Below are 22,744 nucleotides of genomic sequence, written 5' to 3'. Positions count from 1 at the left end.
TGTTCCATGATGTTACATATAGTCTGTGTAATCCTGGATTAATTTTTAAGACAACAATTCTTACTATACTACAGAATACCCAATATTTTTCTCCTATGGTGGGAATACTGTGTGTGTCTTACTAATTTGTATTTTATAAATAAGGAATTGTTTTAACTTTTCCATTCATGTTTCATATATTACTTCAACAATTTTCCTTTCCTTGTCATTAACAATATCAGTCGCAAGATAGACCATGAACACTGATGAGCCTTCCTTACATTCTACATGCTCTCAGTGTACTTTACTGTTCTGCTGTTATATAAACACTGACATAAAAGTTTATTAATCTATCATGTTCCTGAAATACTCAAATTTATCATCTTACTAGTAAAGTTAAAAACTGATTTAGTTTAACTATCTACCTTTAATACTGAATGTCCCATGAAAAGTAAGGCCATTTTCAATGGGGTGTACAACATATTTAGGTAAACATATTAGTTTATTTCTAATGAAGTTGTGGCCAGGTTAGAGTGTACTTACTATAGTGTGTGGAAAATACTTTCCTGATACTTACACAAATATTACAAATTTGATGTAGGCTGCACAGACTCAAAAAAACTTGGTTATGGTCTTCAGATGCATAACCAATGCTTCTGCACTTTTGTAAGATTTGATCCAAAACAGGGCAACCAGTTTCTGTTAAGCATAAGTAGAAGTTACATGTAAGCCACCCATTTTGCATAACATAAGTGTAAAACTCAGTAAAGAAACAGTTAATGTAACACCATATAATTGAAATGGGTGTAATTTTTTGCTTAACTAATGGAATAATGTTTAGCATACTGTAAAGGGACACCTTACTCTAGCATTACCTTTATTCAACAGAAGTTATCGATACCAAAAATATTTTCGAATCTTGTATCAGTTCATATTATCTCATCTGTGTAACTAAAAGAATTTCATATGATTTTGTATATAATGTATTATATTTTGTGATATGTACTAACTCTGTATGTACAGTCAAAATTACTCTTCTTTTAGAAACATTTGAAATTATGAAATATTCGGCACACTTAAAATTCCTATTATTAATTGCACAATAAAATAATGATATAACTTGGTGAAAATTTTTCTTTTGTCAAGAAAGTTTATAAACTCTTAGGAATATTGTTAGTACTGCAGAATGAGTTAGTAGTGGGCATGTCTTGAATGTGATTTGGCATGTTTTAAATTTTGGCAATAACAATGGAATTTTCGATTTAGAATTGGAGATTGTAAAGACGGTGTGATATAGAAATATGTGAAAAAAATCAAGATAAAAACAGGCAATTCTTCAATATTTATCATGTCTCCAGAATGAGATTTTCACTCTGCAGTGGAGTGTGCGCTGATATGAAACTTCCTAGCAGATTAAAACTGTGTGCCTGACCGAGACTCGAACTCAGGACCTTTGCCTTTCACGGGCAAGTGCTCTACCATCTGAGCTACTGAAGCACGACTCACACCCGGTACTCACAGCTTTACTTCTGCCAGTATCTCGTCTCCTACCTTCCAAACTTTGCAGAAGCTCTCCTGCGAACCTTGCAGAACTAGCACTCCTGAAAGAAAGGATACTGCAGAGACATGGCTTAGCCACAGCCTGGGGGAGTTTTCCAGAACGAGATTTTCACTCTGCAGCGGAGTGTGCGCTGATATGAAACTTCCTAGCAGATTAAAACTGTGTGCCCGACCAAGACTCGTCGTGCTTTGGTAGCTCAGATGGTAGAGCACTTGCCCGTGAAAGGCAAAGGTTCCGAGTTCGAGTCTCGGTCGGGCACACAGTTTTAATCTGCTAGGAAGTTTCAGTTATCATTTCATTTGGAACCTAGATAGTCAAAAATTTCAGCCTCAAGAATCAACCCCTAGAGCTGAAGTTCTGGATCCAAATATGAGAAAGAAGCTAGTAAAAAAGTTTTTTTTTTTAAATTTTACTCTTCTTGAAGCTTATTGAAAGAGTTAATTTTGAAATGAGTGAAAATCAACAGGTGATGTGAGGGAGGGTAAGAAAAAGTTGGTTGGATCAATTGACTGGTAATGAAGTTTTCTCTGCTACAGAAGAAGAAGGGACAGTGACTTGTGCCATTTGCAGTTAATGTATAAATGAACTTCTGATCACTCAAAGAAAGAAGACTGAGATCTGCACAACAAAGTCATATCAACAGTGTTGGGAGACTACCAACAATGATGGACTGGATGAAATGAAAAAAGACTTTACGTCTATAACGAGGGATATAAAACAAGGAAAGATAAGTACAAATTATTTGTGAAATTAATTTGTTCATGGGCTCATCTGGTTGCTAACGAATTGAATAGAGACGAGGGTAATAGGAATGTAGAAGTAAAAGCTGTGGGACCCAGTCAGGACATGTTTGAGCTGAGTGAAAGTGTTCAGCAAAGAAACATTAAAAACTGATATTTTGCAGTTAATTTTGACAAAACTAGAGGAAATGAAGAGAGATAACAATAGTAAATTTCGTGCAGCTAATGATCAGTTAACCAAAAAATTTACTTCACTACATGGACAATTAAATGACTTGAAAACTGAAAACAACAGTAAAATAGATGGGGTACAATACCAAACAGACCAACTTAGTAATCATGTTTCAGAGATAAAAAATGGATTGTCAGAGAGGTTAAAAGTTGTGAGTGAAAAAGTTCATGTTTGGAAAATGAGTTTATTGTCGAATCTGCAAGACAGATTAAGAATGTTAATGGCGTCAGAGTCAGATAGAAGGCTGTAGCAGAAAAAATGGAACAGTGTTTCAGTAGTTTAGAGCCAAAAAATTTAAATGTTGAAAACAATTTGCAAACTAATGTAAATGTTTTAGATCAAAAAATTTCAGCAGTTCAGGAAAATTGTATTCACAAAAATCTGTATTCAAACAACAGTATTGCATGGTTCAACACTCCTATCAGAAGTTTTCCATCAGATAATTTACGTCCAGTGGATTTTCTGCACCACTGTAGAGATTCTTTTGTGTCAGGCATGAGTGACAAGCAAAAAATTAAATTTGTTGAAAGATGTCTTGAAGGTGAAGCTCTGTCTTGGGTAAATTTAAAGTTAAGTCAGTGGAAAACACATCAAAGTTTGGAAAAAAAATGTTAAAAAAATTTTGTTCAGGAGCTAAACAGGGGAGAATTAAAAGTGAATTTTTGAATGGTCCTAATTATAGGAATAGGGATGGTACTCTGAAAGAGTTTTTTAAGAATCAACTTAAGAAATTGGCACACCTTGAAAAAACCATTTGACAAAATGAAATTGATTGATGCACTGAAAAGCAGATTACCAGAAAGGTTGCAGTGGGATTTAGTACACAGACCTGACAATTGTCTTGAACAATTTTTACAATATGTTGACAGGCTGGATAGGGCAGCAGAAAGAAGTATGTACTATAACAATTGGAATGGTAGAGATCACAATGGTAATAACTAGAGAAACAATGGTAATGGTATCTTCTATAAGGGTCAAAACGTTAACAGACAGAAATTTTGAACAACAGGAGAATAGGAATAATGGGGATAACTGGAATAACAGTGTTAATAATTTGCCACAGGTATCTGATGTTAAACAGAAGGAATATCAGATTTCTCATTTATGTTTTGATCGAAAGTTTTGGGATACTATGTTTAATTATGGTAAAAAAATCACAAACCACAATGTGAGAGTAATGAGAATTTTGATGTAGTATGTACTAATGATTTTTTCTCTTGCTCAGATAACAGTGTTATTGGTGTATGTAAATCAGGTGATGACTGTATTGGATCAGAATTAGGTGATATTTTTTTATGTAGATGTGAATGAGAGCTGTGAAATAACTGAGGTTGGTAAGTCTGAGACTTGTAGCTTATCACAAATGAATGGAGATGCTGATGGAGATGAGACTTGTGTTGTTAATGACATTGTTGATGAAATAATTTTGGAAAAACATGGTGATGACAGTAATGATGATGATGATGAGTATCAGATATTTGTGGAGTTTAAGAATAATGAAGTTTCAGAGTTATTTTTGAATGATGTTGTCAATACAGATAATATAAGTGTTGTATGTTATGATGTAAGTGAGAGTCATGGAATACTAATCCAATCAAAGCAGTTTTTCATTAATGTCATCCAGAGTAATGATCCAGACAGTAAAGGTGAGTTATATGTAAGCTGAGAGAATAAATGAGGAATCTTTTGGAAGTTCCTTTGAAACCAGATTGATGATAACATAGATGAAGGTGCATTCTGGAATAAGTTAGCTGTGGTTAGTCAGAATTTATATCCAAATTGGTGGAATGAAATGAAAGAAGATCTAAGTAAGAAGTGTAATTTTGACAGTAATATATTTTGTGTTCTTTCTGTAATAAATGATGTTGCTTGTGCTATGAAATCCATTCATTGTGTTCAGTCTTTATCTGATAACATGATTAACGAAAGTAATGCTATGATACCAGTAAAGTTGATAAGACCCTGTAAAGATAGTGTGGATGTAGCATTTGATGAAATAGAAAGTGATCTTTTATATGAAGTGTGTAATAGCAGAGAAGACAATTCAGATTTTGGATGTCCTTACATTAAAATTAAGATTGATAAGTGGGAAGGGAACTGTTTGATTGATACAGGTAGCCCAATTTGTGGTATATCCAAACAATTTAAAGACAAGATTAAGTATAGTAAGAATTTTGTGGGAATGCTGGTTGTAGGCAAAAAGATAAGAGGAGCTAATGGTAAGTAAAGCAGATTGCTAAAACGTCAAGTGCTGTTAACTTTTAGCATAGAAGACAAGATCTTTGAACATGGATGGTTAGTGGCCCCTAGTCTGGAAGAAAATATACACTATTTTTGCAGATTCATACGATTATATAATTGTGTTTTGTTTATCAGGAATGTAGTATGTAAGATGATGTAATTTCTAAAGTTCTGTCTTTGCTATTGACTGATTTCAAATCTATGATACACTATATAATTATGTTTTATAATAGATTTGTGCTTTAGAATTTGACATGTATTGCCATGGGACTAAATGAGTATATCCTTTTGCAATTTTGAAAAGGGACAATGTACATAATTTGTACTGTAAAAATTAGGAATAGTATCTTAGTATATCTGTGTGTATCACCTTGTTAGTTCATCTTTTCATTGCATTTAACTCTGTTTATTAAAGCTTCATATACAAACACTTTTTAATCTCATCTGACATAAATCCTACAAAATTCCTTTTGGAATATCAATAGAAAGAGCTTATGCCATCACACAGACTCCCATACAGAGGACTTAGTAACAGTTATCCCTGTCATGGAGATGCATCTGAAAGAGTTGAAAACAAATAAGTTACCAGGTCAGGATGGAATCAAAGTTCAGTTTTACAAAGAGTACTCTAAGGCATTGGCCCCCTACTTAACTTGCATTTTCCTGGAATGTCTCACCTAGCTCAAAGTCCCAAGTCACTGAAAAACCTGTAGGTGACTCCTGTACATAAGAAGTTAAAGGAACAGATCCACAAAAGTACAGACCAATATCCTTAACACCAGTTTGCTCCAGAATTCTTGAACATATTCTTAATTTGAATATTTCCTTGAGAGAGAAAGGCTTCTATTCACAGATTAGCACAGATTCAGAAAGCATCGCTTACCTGAAACTCAGTTTACCCTTTTCACTTATGATATCCTGCTAGCTACAGATAAAGGGCAACAGACATGTTCCATATTTCTAGGTTCCTAAAAGGTGTTTGACACAAGCTCAGATGCAGACTTTTAAAAAAGGTACGACCTTACGGAATAGGTTCCCAGATATATAAGTGATTTGAAGACTTCTTAAGTAATAGAACCAAGCGTGATGTCTTAGACAGTGAGTGTTCATCAGAGACAAGGGTATCATCAGGAGTTCCCAAGGGAAGTATGATAGGACCATTGTTATTTTCTATATGCTGGGCATAAATGATCTGATGGGCAGAGAGGACAGCAATCTACAACTGTTTGCTCATGATACTGTGGCATACAGGAAGTGTCATCATTGAGTCACTGCAGAAGGATACAAAATGACTTAGACTAAATTTTTAATTAGTGTGATGATTGGAAACTTGCTCTAAATGTGGAAAAATTTATGTCAATGAATATGAGTAGGGGAAAAGAAGATCTCATAATGTTTCAATATATCATTAGTAGTGTGCTGTTTGACACTGTCATTTTGATTAAATATCTAGACATAACGTTGCAAAGAGATATGAAATGGAATGAACAGGTAAGGATTGTGGCAGGGAAGCTGAACTGTCAACTTCAGTTTATTGAAAGAAGTAGGGTCCATCTGCAGAAAACGCTACTGATACTCATTCTTGAGAACTACTTGATTATTTGTGATCCCCACGAGATCAGGTTACAGGAAAACATCAAGGCACTTCAGATGTAGGCTGCTGGATTTGTTATTGGTAGGTTCAATCAACATGCAAATATTACAGAGATGCTTTGGAAACTCAAATGGGAATCCCTGAATGGAAGATGACACTCTTTTAGAGGAACTCTATTGTGGAAATTTAGAGAGACATTTGAGATTTACTGCAGAATGTTTCTACTGCCTCTAATGAACATTTCATGTAAGGGCCATGACCATAAGATATGAGAAATCTGGGCTTGTACAGGGGTATACTGACAGTTGTTTTTCCCTCACTGTATTCCTGAGTGGAACAGGAAAGGAAACGACTAGTAATGGTACGACATGCCTTCCATCCCACACTGTACGGTGACTTCTGGAACATGTATGTAGATGTAGATGTAGATGCAGATGTTGACAAAGAGTTAGATGCAGACTGCATTAATATGTACTAGTTTCATAACTCAGTCAGTCGGCAGCTTCATTCCATTTTGTATGAATCACACACACAGTCAGTAAATACTAACATCCAGAATATTCTGACTATAGAAGTATAAATTTAATTCTCCATTTTTCATCATATAGGTACATAACATACTTTCTTTAATTTTACCAGGATGATGTAATTTTTAACTTTTTACTTCATGTTTGCATCAACTTTTGTTAATGATACAATTTATTCTTTTGTTGTTGGCATGAACAAACAACACATAAGCCTCCAGGAAAAACATAACAATGTTGTTAAGATTGTATCTGTACACACTGAAAATAAATTGATGTTACATGTTCTTTTTGTCATTGCCATGTCACTTACAGTTGTTAAAGTTTATCAGATACAGGTATTGAAACAAAAATATCTATATTTTGTACTGATATTGTACCAAACAATGACCTGTATAAACAACACTGCCTAATTAAACAACGTACATTGGCCAAGGTGTCGTCACCTTTGAAGCTAATTGAAAACTTAGTCAGCACGCTTTGCCATGAGATGTTGGGAACTAGTGACCTGCTAGCACGGGAACATATTATATTTGTTTTTGTTATACGGTAGCATCTGCTGCCAGTCACAGAAACAACATGTTTCAGGAAATGGTCCCCATAGTGAAGTGCTGAAGTAGTGTACTATATCATCTTAAGAATGATATTTGTGATGTGTGAGCATTGTTTTGGTAACTTTACTGTAATGTCAATAAGTGCATTTTTGTAATTACCAATGTATTTTTCTGTTTATTTATTTAGCCATCCACAGACATTTTAAAATGTATGGATGTTGTCAATTTGTGTACATTCACATATTTATACAGGTTTTCATTACATTCTAATGCTTTGGACGACGATTTAAGTGTGAAGTAGATATACTAACTCCCACTTCTTTTCTGAGATGACTTCCTTAAGATGCTCGGCTGATCTTCCTTGCTGGTTAGCTTGCTGCTGCAAACTCTCTTTCACTTCTTCTCCAAAGTATGCTGCTAGATACAGGAATTCCTTAAGACTCTTCCTACTTATAAAAATAAGTAGACATACAAAGTTTCATTGGCATTAATTAATATACACTCCTGGAAATTGAAATAAGAACACCGTGAATTCATTGTCCCAGGAAGCGGAAACTTTATTGACACATTCCTGGGGTCAGATACATCACATGATCACACTGACAGAACCACAGGCACATAGACACAGGCAACAGAGCATGCACAATGTCGGCACTAGTACAGTGTATATCCACCTTTCGCAGCAATGCAGGCTGCTATTCTCCCATGGAGACGATCGTAGAGATGCTGGATGTAGTCCTGTGGAACGGCTTGCCATGCCATTTCCACCTGGCGCCTCAGTTGGACCAGCGTTCGTGCTGGACGTGCAGACCGCGTGAGACGACGCTTCATCCAGTCCCAAACATGCTCAATGGGGGACAGATCCGGAGATCTTGCTGGCCAGGGTAGTTGACTTACACCTTATAGAGCACGTTGGGTGGCACGGCATACATGCGGACGTGCATTGTCTTGTTGGAACAGCAAGTTCCCTTGCCGGTCTAGGAATGGGAGAACGATGGGTTCGATGACGGTTTGGATGTACCGTGCACTATTCAGTGTCCCCTCGACGATCACCAGTGGTGTACGGCCAGTGTAGGAGATCGCTCCCCACACCATGATGCCGGGTGTTGGCCCTGTGTGTCTCGGTCGTATGCAGTCCTGATTGTGGCGCTCACCTGCACGGCGCCAAACACGCATACGACCATCATTGGCACCAAGGCAGAAGCGACTCTCATCGCTGAATACGACACGTCTCCATTCGTCCCTCCATTCACGCCTGTCGCGACACCACTGGAGGCGGGCTGCACGATGTTGGGGCGTGAGCGGAAGACGGCCTAACGGTGTGCGGGACCGTAGCCCAGCTTCATGGAGACGGTTGCGAATGGTCCTCGCCGATACCCCAGGAGCAACAGTGTCCCTAATTTGCTGGGAAGTGGCGGTGTGGTCCCCTACGGCACTGCGTAGGATCCTACGGTCTTGGCGTGCATCCGTGCGTCGCTGCGGTCCGGTCCCAGGTCGACGGGCACGTGCACCTTCCGCCGACCACTGGCGACAACATCGATGTACTGTGGAGACCTCACGCCCCACGTGTTGAGCAATTCGGCGGTACGTCCACGCGGCCTCCCGCATGCCCACTATACACACTCGCTCAAAGTCCGTCAACTGCACATATGGTTCACGTCCACGCTGTCGCGGCATGCTACCAGTGTTAAAGACTGCGATGGAGCTCCGTATTCCACGGCAAACTGGCTGACACTGACGGCGGCGGTGCACAAATGCTGCGCAGCTAGCGCCATTCGACGGCCAACACCGCGGTTCCTGGTGTGTCCGCTGTCCCGTGCGTGTGATCATTGCTTGTACAGCCCTCTCGCAGTGTCCGGAGCAAGTATGGTGGGTCTGACACACCGGTGTCAATGTGTTCTTTTTTCCATTTCCAGGAGTGTATTTTAACTTCTGACATTTTACAAATTTCACACTTCACATAAATAAATACTGTTTTGTAAGCCTCTCATGTCTCTAAGCATTAGAAACACAATATGTTACATATGAGAGAAAGTTGGCTTAAAAACCACCTCCATTCACAACATGAAACAGAATACACATCTTCCCTTCACAAAGGCTAAGATAAAAGTTCTTTTTTTTTCACTAACAATAGTCACTGACACTATTATCACAGAGTTACATAACTACTCTATGGTCCTCTCATATGTACTTTCACTAAAACTTCCATGGATCGCCTGAAAGATACTTGTCAGTGCCGTTCGAGCACTGCATCTACATTCTTCCTGCAACTAAATTTAAACCTTAACACACAGAAGACATTTGATGCACAGTAGGTAGGATTCTACTTTCTTGCACTCATATCTAAAATATCGTGTTCAAGACTATAGATGGCAGAGTAGTTCTAGAATTTATGCCAAAATTCTTGAATCACTGCATATCCCTCCCCTCCCCCTCCCTCCCCCCTCTGATTGGACACGTAATATTTTATACATGATCATTAGTAAATAACATCACTCATAACAACATTTTATATCATAACAATAGACTTTTCTTATACATGTTTATACATACATCTTTCACTTCGACAACAATCTTTTTTTCTCTCTAGAACAATCCTTTGATGAGCATTTCTTTATTCTGTTCTTACTTTACTTTGATATTAAGATATGAGCAGTCACTTGAGGTTCTAATCAGTTCTAATATTTAAGATTTGTGTGTACTCTTATATATATATAGGGAAACATTCCACATTGGAAAAATATATCTAAAAACAAAGATTCTGTAACTTACCAAACGAAAGTGTTGGTACATTGATAGAAACAACAACAAACACACACACAAATTTCAAGCTTTCACAACCCACGGTTGCTTCATCAGGAAAGAGGGAAGGAGAGGGAAAGACGAAAGGATGTGGGTTTTAAGGGAGAGGGTAAGGATTCATTCCAATCGTGGAAGCGGAAAGACTTACCTTGGGGGGAAAAAGGCACAGGTATACACTCGGGCGCACACACACACACACACACACACACACACACACACACACACACACACACACACACACACACACACGTATCCATCCGCACATAACAGACACAACAGACACAAGCTTGTGTCTGTTATGTGCAGATGGATATGTGTGTGTGTGTGTGTGTGTGTGTGTGTGCGAGTGTATACCTGTCCCTTCTTTCCCCCCAGGTAAGTCTTTCCGCTCCCAGGATTGGAATGACTCCTTACCCTCACCCTTAAAACCCACATCCTTTCGTCTTTCCCTCTCCTTCCCTCTTTCCTGATGAAGCAACCATGGGTTGTAAAAGCTTGAAATTTGTGTGTGTGTTTGTGTTTGTTATTGTTTCTATCAATGTACCAACACTTTTATTTGGTAAGTTACAGAAACTTTGTTTTTATATATGCACTTCCAATTGTAAACTCCAATGTTTGTGATACACGAGTAATCTACTTTCCATTCCTTCCATTCTCATTTTTTGTACTACTTTCTCTTAGTATATACTATTTTTATTATTTTTTGTAGTTTGGAAGAACTCTGGGGAAAATGGAAGTGTTCCTTTCGACACTCATAAATTTACATGAAACACAATAATGCTAGTTGTGCATATAATTCAAACTTTCCAGAATAATCCCTATAAAATTTGTGACTTTCGTTGTCATGATACTGTCCCCTTCTCCTAGGATAAGTACCTATACCTTGCTTGTGGGTCAACCTTATGAGAGCACTTCCTCTTTCCATTCTGGTAGGTAAGCCCCTTTATAAAAATCCCTGTTTTATATGCCGTAGGTCATCCTATCTCCACGTAGGTATGCCTGCCCTACGCACTTCGCAAATGCTAGGTACGCCCCCCTTATCCTTTCTGAGTAGGCCTCATTGTTCATTCCCTTACTATTCATTCCTATGTATACTATAATTAAGTATTCTCTGGTAAAAATAAAAATCTATTCTACACTTTGCATTCACTTTTTACTGCATCATTCACTCCCTAGGGTCCTCCTCTACATCTCAACTTCTGTACTCTTACTAGATACTATGTCTATATATACGATTGAAGTCCCACTATCCTACCGAGTGAGGTGGCGCAGTGGTTAGACACTGGACTCGCATTCGTGAGGACGACGATTCAATACCGCGTCTGGCCATCCTGATTTAGGTTTTCCGTGATTTCCCTAAAATCTCTCCAGGAAAATGCCGGGATGGTTCCTTTGAAAGGGCATGGCCGACTTCCTTCCCCATCCTTCCTTCATCCGATGAGACTGATGACCTCACTGTCTGGTCTCCTTCCCCAAAACAACCCAACCCAACCCACTATCCTACAATTTGTCAGAATATTTATTAAACTGACATTTCCTAATGATCATCATGATTAATGCCACTCCTGTTTCTTTTTCTTTCATTGGTCACATCTGTTCGATGTCTATCTCCTGTTCATTACTGCTTTACTTGTGTCTAAATGTATTTTTGTGTGTATGTGGATGTGTGTTTTTAAAGTCTGATTCTTCAGCCTTCTTATCTAAATATAAGATTTAGGTTATTAGAAAGCATGAAAACAAGGAATGACTTCAGCAAATGGAAGTTTGTGAATATGGAAAGAGGGAAAAAAATAGATAGGTCCTCAAATGAAAAGTAAGAAAGGAAAAAAAATAGATATGGTTGCTAAGATCTAAGAAGAGATGAAGATAGCCCCTAAGACAGCAAACCCTTTCCCTCCCTCCCCCCCCCCCCTTCCCAGGATCCCTACCCCTCAGGAACTTGAGTGAGAAGTCAGAGGATGTATTTTGTTAAATCGGATCCTGCAGAACGGACATTCTCACCTCCACCCTTGAGCCCCTGAAAGAAATCTAGCAACCCTATGGACATGGCAAATGGTGAAGAATCAGGCACAGTTGTTTGCATGGATTGTATGAAAGGTGTGAAGTGTGTTTTGTGGTTGCCATGATTTATTTGCTCTTGTAAACAATGCTTTTATTTACAATATCCACCCCTTTCAAAACCTATACAAACCCTCCCATTTACATCACATCCCATAAAAGGTATAAAATACTCTCTACTAAACAGAAAATTTATGCACTCTGGTGTCACAGTTGTTTCATTGGTCACCTCATATTATATTATCCATAAATACAACATTCTCTTCATTTTATTTTATGTAGATACCTTTTTCTTTCTTATTCTGTGATTTTCTTAAGTTTTCTTTATCTCGTAGTCATATCCAATTTTCTAAGCACCATGATTATAGGATAGTTTAAGATGTTAGCAATAGATGACAGAATAGTTTAAGATTTTAAAGGAATTTGCTGTGGGAAAACTATTTTGGAAGAAACACTGAAAACAACTCAGAATCCTGCAGTCGTCACTCTGCCCATTAACTTAGAATGTTAACATCCCGGGGTGGGGGGTGGGGGGTAAATGATTCCGCCCAGGTAACATGGATCTGATATTAACTTTCCTTGACCCCTGGTAGACCAGCAGTTCTCTTTAAACTTCTTATGAAAGTCTCCCCACTGCAAAGTAGTCACCACTTCACTAGTTAATACCACATCTGGTGAAGTTACCCTTTTGCCTACTTTAACCTGGATAAGCTTGAATTCTTTCCATAGGTCATCTTTACCTTTCCTGGTATCATTAAGTTCAGAAGATAGAATAGGAGATAAGTTTCCGAATGTTACTCTCTCGGTAACTTTTCAATCTATAATTTCTTCACCCTGTTCCTCCAAACTATTTATATTTATGATATCAGTGTTCATTAATTTCTCTTTGAAGTTCCTTTCCCCATTGTCTACTTGCGTATTAACCCCTGTAATTTGTGACTGAATTATTGGCATTAAATTATCCTGCTTATATGAACTACAAGATAAAGAAAACTCGCTTTCAAAGTACTCAACCCTTGCTTTACAGCATTAAATTTAACATTAAACACATTTTCAAAGGATCCTAACTTTTCATTAAGTTCTGATTCAACACTATTACATTTGTCTTCAATATTCAATTCCAACCTTTCTATCAAATTCTGAAAATTAGGCCGATTGGTTCTAGAATTTATGCGAAAATTCTCAAATCACTACAACATGTAGTTAAACATTGTGAGATATAAGTTATTTACAATCATTTTTGTTCTTTATCAAGACATTACATATAGTTCAACATTGTGAAACAGAAGTTATTTACAACAATTTTTACTAAAGAATTTGCTTATAGTGTACAAACAGTATTTCTGCAAACACAATTTAAGATTTTTCCTAAAGCAGTGCATGTTATCTGTTTCTTTTATTTTCTGCAGCAGTTTATTACACATTTTCACACCTTCATAAAAGAAACTATTTTAAGTCTTATACCTATTTTTCCTGTCTAGGTGAAGACAGTGACTTTTTCTTGTTCTATAGTTTTGAAATGGCTGTTTGTACTATAATGTTCTACATTTTTATTGATATTCACTATGATTTGTCATATAAATTGACAAGGAACAATTACAATGTCAAACTTTTTGAAAAGTTCTCTGCAGTGAGCCCACTTACTGCTTTTCATTATAATTCTTACTGCTCTCTTTTGGATTTTAAATACTGTTTGTAAATTATGAGCACTGTTTCCCCAGAAAATTATACCATAGCTGATTACTGAATGAACATAACTAAAGCATACAGTTTCCAGACATTCATCACTGCATACAGATTCAAGGACCCTAAAAGCATAACATGTTGTGGTTATCTTTTTCAAGAGTTTCATAGCATGTTCATTCCACTTCATTTGTTTGTCAACGTGCAACGCTAAGAATTTTGTTGTAGGTACATCATCTTTGGAGATGTTACCTAGTTTTAAATTTAAGGGACTCTGTTTCCTATTTATTATAAAGCAGACTGTATTTGTTTTCTTTATGCTGAGGGTTACTTTGTTTCCCCATGTACTTTTGTAGACATCCCTCGGCACTTCAATAGAATTTTCCAGTATTTTTGTTGGTTTCTTACTGGTGATTAATATGTTGCTGTCATCAACAAACAATACCTTCTCTCCATGGCTGATATGTTGCGGGAAATCATTTATATATACCAGAAACAATACTGGGCCTAGTACACTTCCTTGAGGGACCCCAGTATTGATGTATTGTGGATCCAATACATGTTTCTTAATGTACTTTGATCCACTGGAGACATGTGTGATCTCTACTAACTGTACTCTGTTTTCTAGATATGAACAAATCTATTTGTTAACCACTCCCCTTACTCCTAGTGCCTCTACACAATCACCTGCCCAGTAAGCACTGGCAAAAGTCTAATGGATCAATATTTTTGGTCATTCCTTATGTTAACTTTAAACCTTTTGTTTAATACAAATACAACTATTTCAGTACTCACAGCTTCTGCTGGTCAACAGTTTATATGATCTATATTTGTGTTTTTTGATTATCTGCAAATGTGTGGCAAAAATAAAGAGAAAATACAAGAAATCAAGAACCTGTTATCCAACCAGTTTCAAATAAAAGACATAGGAGAAATAAAAAACTATCCTGGGATGAATATTGAGTATAATTATACTGAGAATATAGTGAATCTTAGCGAGAAAACTGTACTGAATCTCTAGTTAGTAAATATCACATTGGGCATGTAGTTTTACAGTACCCCAATGGAACTTAATTTGGAAGTAGAACCAGCAAAAGTTGCATGTCATGATATTAAGTACAGGAACTTAACAAAGCACATTTCGAAAGGGTTGCAATCATACTCAGGTTAAGCATGCTTTGTGAGTACTGAAATAGTTGTATTTGTATTAAACAAAAGGTTTAAAGTTAACATAAGGAATGACCAAAAATATTGATCCATTAGACTTTTGCCAGTGCTTACTGGGCAGGTGATTGTGTAGCTCATATGTCTGCATCGAGCTATTTAATTTTATTATTTGTAAATGTAATATTTTAGAAACCTAAGAAACAGCATCTGTCAGGAGCTGTTACTGAGGTTAAGTTTTCATTTCATTTATCATAATCCTATCATGATATAGGAATTGTCATAATACTGTCCAGAATATGCGCAGCAGAATATTGCAGATTTCTATCAAACACATAAAATTAACATTATATAATATGTTGAAAATTAAAACATTGAATTAATGGGCTGTTCTTTTACATGATCTTTTAACATGTACTATGTGTGAGGAATTTATATATTTTTAGTACATTTTGGAAAACACATGCTACACATAATTTAGAGTTAAAAGATTATAAACGAGACATAGAACTGACAATGAGAACATGATATTGACAATACAACTATCAGTTAGTGATATAAGGATTCCAAATATTCCTCTACGCTATGAAAACATTTATTTATCAGATACTTTCTTCATTCTGACTTAAATTTCCCTTCATCTTCTCTTCCCCTGATACAGAGTGGCAGAGCATGATAAAGCTTTATTCCATAGTGGCTCACATGTTTTTTGTTTTTCTTGTTCTTTCTACATGCAGGTTAATACAGATATGTATATTGTAGTCACAAAGATCTGAATTTACATGTAAACTACTCAACTGTGTTCTTGTATGCAGTATGCTTTTTAATATGTACAAAGATCATACTCTAAGTATGTTTAGCTGCATGAAAAAAGGTTTGCAGTGTGTTTGTGGAGAGCTGTGTGTAATAATTCTAATGGCCCTTATCTGTAATTTAAAAACCTCTCTCAAGTGACATTTCGTTGCACCCCAGAATGTTATTCCATAGGATATAATAGAATCGAAATAAGCCATATACACTAATCTTGTACACTGTGCACTGCAAACAATAGAAATTGTTCTCAGCGCAAAATATGCTGAACTGAGTGTTTTGGATATGCATGTGACACTTCTGAATATTATGATACAAAGTGTTCAGGCATAAGAAATTGCCCTCATTGTGCCAATGGCCTTGTCAAATGTGTTGGAGTAGCAGCAGTTCAAAGCATTCTTTTGCCCTTGGAGTGATAAAGTGCCCCTAAATGGATGAATAATCAGTAATGATCAATGGAATGAGGATGCCAAAGGCAATGAAAACCATTGTATTAAATACACTTAATACAAATGCACAAGATATGTGGCCTGTTACTGTAAAAGCATCATGACAATTTCTGCAGTGGCAAAAGATTCCGGATTAGTCCCCCATTCAGAGCTTCAGTAGGGAACTCCCAAGAGGGAAGGAACCATAAGAAAAAGACTGAATAACAAATGGTGGGGGGGGGGGGGGGTAACATTCTACAAGCCAGAGCTGGAAAATTACAAGTCTGAACGTGCTAAGAAAGCCAGAAAATCTGAAGAAGGAATATGCAAAGGCTCAGTCCAGATATAGTGGAGGTGAGTGAAGTGAAATGGAAAGGATTTACGGTCAGACAAATACAGAGTAATATCTACTGCAGCAGAAACTGGCGTATTGTGGATAACATTCATTTTAAACAAGAAAATAGGACAGAGAGTAAGCTGCTTTGAACGGTTCAGTGATAGACTTGTTCTCATCAGAATCAACAGCAAACCAAGACCGACAACAATGGTTCCGTATACAGGCTGACATTGCAATTAGAAGATGAAGAGACAGAGGAAGTCTTTGACCATATTGATTGGGGAATTCAGTATGTAAAGGAATATCAATATCTAATAATCATGGGGAATTGGAATGCAGTTGTAGGAGAAAGAGTAGAAGAAAGGCTTATGGAAGATCATGATCTTGGCAGTAGAAATGAGGAAGGAGAAAGTCTAATTGAGTTCTGCAATAAATTTCAGATTTTAGTAGCAAATACTCTGTTCAATATTTACAGGAGAAGGAGGTATATTTGGCAAGGACCTGGAGACACTGGATTACATCATGGTCAGACAAAGATCTTAGATTGTAATGTGTACCCAAGTGCTGGTAAACTCTCAGAACATAATTTAGTGGTGATGAGTAAACTTAGGTTTAAGAGACTCGTCTGCAAGGATCATTGTGGAAAGAAGTGCACTTTTAAAGTACTGAGGAGTGACGGGAAACATTTGAAGTTCACTAAGGATGTGGATACTATGATAAGATATACTACAGTAGGCAATGCAGTTGAAGAGGAGTAAACATCTCTAAAAAGGGCAATTACAGACGCTGGCCAGGCAGATGTAGGAAGGTAGCTGTGAAGAAATTTTGGGTAACAGGAGAAATATTTCATTTGGTCATCGAAAGAGAGAAGTTCAGGGAAAAACAGCAATAAAAATCCCTTAGGAATGATTATGGGGAGGACTTGTCTGGGAATATGATAGAAGAAATTATTGTCAGTATGCAAGAAATAGAGAATCCACTAATTTAGTCAGAATTTAAAAGAGCTTTGGAAAACTTGAGATCAACTAAGACAGAAGGGATAGATAACATTCTAGGCTAAATTTCTAAAATCATTGGGAGACATGACAACCAAATGTCTTCTGAAACTGGTTTGTAGAATCTGTGAGACTGGTGACATACCATCATGCATTCAGAAAAATATCATCCACACAATTTAGAAGATAGCAAAGGAAGATAAGTATGAGACTACCAACAACTAACAGCAAATGCATTCAAGCTGATGACAAAAATAATACATAGAAGAATGGGAAAGAAAACTGAGCATCAGTTAGATGACGATCAGTTTGGCATTAGGAAAGGTAATGTCAGCAAAGAGGCGGTTCTGACAATGCGCTTGATAATGGGAGCTGGGCTGAGTGTAAAATAAAAACACACTGATAGGTTTTGTTGACGTAGGAAAAATGCTTGACAATGTAAAACGGTGTAAGGTGTTGGAAATTCTTAGAAAAATAGGAGCAAATTGTAGGGAAAGACAAGTAATAGGTAAGAAAGGAGAATAAGATTGGAAGACCAAGAATGAAGTGCTCAGATTATAAAAGGATATAAGGCATGGATGCAGTCTTTTGCCTCACTGTTATATTCTTCGCCCTGCAATTATATTCTTAACAAATTTTGTTAACACTAACCTACATAATCAATCAGTCTTTCCACTCTCCTGTCAATCCATTACAATAATACCAATAATAATGATGAATTTATAGAAATAGTTAGCCAAATTGTATACTTAGCACAACTTAAAACAAAAATTGGATGAACAGTTAAATAAATAAACTGGGGGGAGAAAATGGTTTGAAGTTAATTTGGGTACAGTAACTGAATTCAACTGTAAACTACAAATAATCCATAAATTGAAAGTTTATAACTTTTATATATTGCCAATAGTTTTTTAGAGAAGTGGAACATGAATTTTAAATGGGCAGGTGGTGAGAAATGGAAAAATATGCATGCAGGGAATAATGAGAATTGATAGACAGGTAAACAATTTTATGCAGGAACTGAATACATACATGATGCTGACTGTTACAAAACTGAACTAGAGATGTGGTGGTCATATGAGGAGACTAATTTATAGGAAATGGACTAAGATGACTCTGTACTGTAGTCATCATGATAACAAAAAACTTGAGGAATGACGTAATGAAAGATGAATCAACAATACAAAGAAACACAGTACAAATCTGGATGCAAAAAGTTGAAGATCATAATGAATGGAAAAGTCTGGAGGTGGCTTATATCCAGCAATGGATGATAAATGAATGCCAAGGATGTGTGTACATGTGTGTGCGTGTGTGTGTGTGTGTGTGTGTGTGTGTGTGTGTGCAAGTGTGTGTGTGTGTGTGTGTGTGTGTGTGTGTGTGTGTGTTTATGTGTGTGTACATTTTTAATGTCAAATGTAACATCTTTTTTCTTATCATAAGAATCAAATACTTCTCTAACTTTTCTCATATGCCATATAGGCAATTATAGGAGTAATCCCCTTCTACTAATTACGTTATAGCTAAGTAGAGCCCATATTTCCATGCAAATGCATGTTACATGCATGTCTGCATGTTCTGGCCACTTGGGGAGGAAATCCATGTTTCAAAGATTTCATCAATATAACTGCATGAATGTGGACATTTACAAAGCTTGTTATATCAATGTTCTTGTCTATGTGTATATATTGCAATAAATTATATAATATCACCTTTTATTGCTGTTGTTTTCTTATGAATTTCACCAAAAGTACTGAACATGTCTACAGTAATTTCGCGATTTTTCATTAAAATCTGCAAACTTCATAGTTCGATCAACCACTATACTTCTGTAGAGTGTAAAATGGGTCTGTATCGTTACTAAATGATGCTGCCTAGCGTGGCATAAAGGCCAGAAAACAATAAAAATATTTATCTGAACCTAAACCATGTTACGTATTTAACCCACGTGCCACATCATATAACTGAAAAAGTGGCTGACGTCTGAAATATAACAATGTAGATATGTTGATAACCTTCACAAATAAGATAAATATATGCACAAAATACAAAGGCTTGGTAATAATTCTGATAGTATTAATTTGGTCATATGCTGACTTTTTTTCCACTCGAAGGTATTCTTGAAAGCACTTGTCCTTGCTGCCTCATTTGGTGATATACTGGCAGATTTAGCTTAGTCACCACAACCTATTTTAACCATTTGGGATACCTGGATATATGCTGCCATCGTTTACTGTGGTACTTTTGATGAAGTCGATAGGACACCATAATTTGTTGGGGGTAAAATCTACTTGCTGCATTATATTAAAAAATCTTAGGTAACCTAATTCTTTTCTTTCTTTTTCCTTTTTTGTTTTGCTTTGAGTTGTAGACAGTTTGGAAGCGTATTAAAGGCACAGAACTGTCATTCAAGAGAACAGATAGAAGCAAGACCTGATTTACATCAACTCAAATTTGACCCATTTGCTGCGGCAGTAATGAAGTTGCAGGTCACAGATAACTGATGGACTCTCTGAAATTGTTGAAAAGGTTGAAAAGTCTTTGCAGTCATCCTATGGAGAAGTAGATGTTGCAGTAAAAGATAATGAGAACAAAGTTATCCGATCAAATCCTGATTTTGAGTTTATAAAGTTGACAAAAAAATATTTTGTGGAGACAATGTGTAAGACTTACAGTTTTTTCTGATTTTTTCGGAGGTTTCTTCACTTAAGTATGCACCTTCCACTTCTTGAAACATATAAATTACATTTTCTGTGTACAAAAGTGTTCTTACAAATACGTGAACTTAAGTGAAGAAACTTTGGAGAAATTACTTGTTACTTACTATTTCAGAAGATGTTGTTGTTGTTGTTGTGGTCTTCAGTCCAGAGACTGGTTTGATGCAGCTCTCCATGCTACTCTATCCTGTGCAAGCTTCTTCATCTCCCAATACCTACTGCAACCTAAATCCTTTTGAATCTGCTTAGTGTATTCATCTCTTGGTCTCCCCCTACGATTTTTACCCTCCACATTGCACTCCAATACTACATAGGTGATCCCTGGATACCTCAGAACATGTCCTACCAACCGATCCCTTCTTCTAGTCAAGTTGTGCCACAAACTTCTCTTCTCCCCAGTCCTATTCAATACCTCCTCATTAGTTATATGATCTACCCATCTAATCTTCAGCATTCTTCTGTAGCACTACATTTCGAAAGCTTCTATTCTCTTCTTGTCCAAATTATTTATCGTCCATGTTTCACTTCCATACATGGCTACACTCCATACAAATACTTTCAGAAATGACTTCCTGACACTTAAATCTACACTCAATGTTAACGAATTTCTCTTCTTCAGAAACGCTTTCCTTGCCATTGCCAGTCTACATTTTATATCCTCTCTACTTCGACCATCATTAGTTATTTTGCTCCCCAAATAACAAAACTCCTTTACTACTTTAAGTGTCTCATTTCCTAATCTAATTCCCTCAGCATCACCCGACTTAATTCGACTACATTCCATTATCCTAGTTTTGCTTTTGTTGATGTTCATCTTATATCCTCCTTTCAAGACACTATCCATTCCGTTCAACTGCTCTTCCAAGTCCTTTGCTGTCTCTGATAGAATTACAATGTCATCGGCAAACCTCAAAGCTTTTATTTCTTCTCCATGGATTTTAATACCTACTACGAACTTTTCTTTTGTTTCCTTCACTACTTGCTCAATATACAGATTGAATAACATCGGGGATAGGTTACAACCCTGTCTCACTCCCTTCCCAACCACTGCTTGCCTTTCATGCCCCTCGATTCTTATAACTTCCATCTGGTTTCTGTACAAATTGTAAATAGCCTTTCACTCCCAGTATTTTACCCCAGCCACCTTCAGAATTAGAAAGAGAGTATTCCATTTGAGATTGTCGAAAGCATTCTCTAAGTCTAAAAATGCTAGAAACGTAGGTTTGCCTTTCCTTAATCTAGCTTCTAAGATAAGTCGTAAGGTCAGTATTGCCTCACGTGTTCCAATATTTCTACGGAATCCAAACTGATCTTCCCCCAGATCGGCTTCTATTAGTTTTTCCATTTGTCTATAAAGAATTCGCGTTAGTATTTTGCAGCTGTGGCTTATTAAAGTGATTGTTTGGTAATTTTCACATCTGTCAACACCTGTTTTCTTTGGGATTGGAATTATTACATTGTTCTTGAAGTCTGAGGGTATTTCGCCTGTCTCATACATCTTGCTCACCAGATGGTAGAGTTTTGTCAGGACTGGCTCTCCCAAGGCTGTCAGTAGTTCTAATGGAATGTTGTCTACTCCTGGGGCCTTGTTTCGACTCTGGTCTTTCAGTGCTCTGTCAAACTCTTCATGCAGTATCGTATCTCCCATTTCATCTTCATCTACATCCTCTTCCATTTCCATTATATTGTCCTCAAGTACATCGCCCTTGTATAGACCCTCTATATACTCCTTCCACCTTTCTGCTTTCCCTTCTTTGCTTCGAACTAGGTTTCCATCTGAGCTCTTGATATTCATACAAGTGGTTCTCTTTTCTTCAAAGGTCTCTTTAATTTTCCTGTAGGCTGTATCTATCTTACACGTAGTGCGATAAGCCTCTACATCCTTACATTTGTCCTCTAGCCATCCCTGCTTAGCCATTTTGCACTTCCTGTCGATCTCATTTTTGATATGTTTGTATTCCTTTTTGCCTGCTTCATTTACTGCATTTTTATATTTTCTCCTTTCATCAATTAAATTCAATATTTCTTCTGTTACCCAAGGATTTCTGCTAGCCCTCGTCTTTTTTCTTACTTGATCCTCTGTTGCCTTCACTACTTCATCCCTCAAAGCTACCCATTCTTCTTCTACTGTATTTCTTTCCCCCATTCCTGTCAATTGTTCCCTTATGCTCTCCCTGAAACTCTGCACAACCTCTGGTTCTTTCAGTTTATCAAGGTCCCATCTCCTTCAATTCCCACCTTTTTGCAATTTCTTCAGTTTTAATCTACAGTTCATAACCAATAGATTGTGGTCAGAGTCCACATCTGCCCCTGGAAATGTCTTAC

At 36.9% G+C, this 22,744-nt stretch overlaps 1 protein-coding gene across 1 annotated transcript in view; it reads right to left on the bottom strand.

The window, feature by feature from the left end:
• The window catches only part of LOC126191042 (uncharacterized), a 235,816-nt gene that overhangs the window by 15,072 nt on the left and 198,000 nt on the right, over positions 1-22,744 (bottom strand). The window contains exon 4 of the mRNA XM_049931757.1: positions 557-678. Coding sequence (XP_049787714.1) covers positions 557-678 — 122 coding nt within the window. The remainder of the gene's footprint in view (positions 1-556; positions 679-22,744) is intronic.

This window comes from Schistocerca cancellata, chromosome 1, assembly GCF_023864275.1.
Source record: "Schistocerca cancellata isolate TAMUIC-IGC-003103 chromosome 1, iqSchCanc2.1, whole genome shotgun sequence".
NCBI classification, from domain to species: Eukaryota; Metazoa; Arthropoda; class Insecta; order Orthoptera; family Acrididae; genus Schistocerca; species Schistocerca cancellata.
Note: the sequence above shows the minus strand (reverse complement) of the source record. Positions and strands in the feature narration are given on the sequence as shown.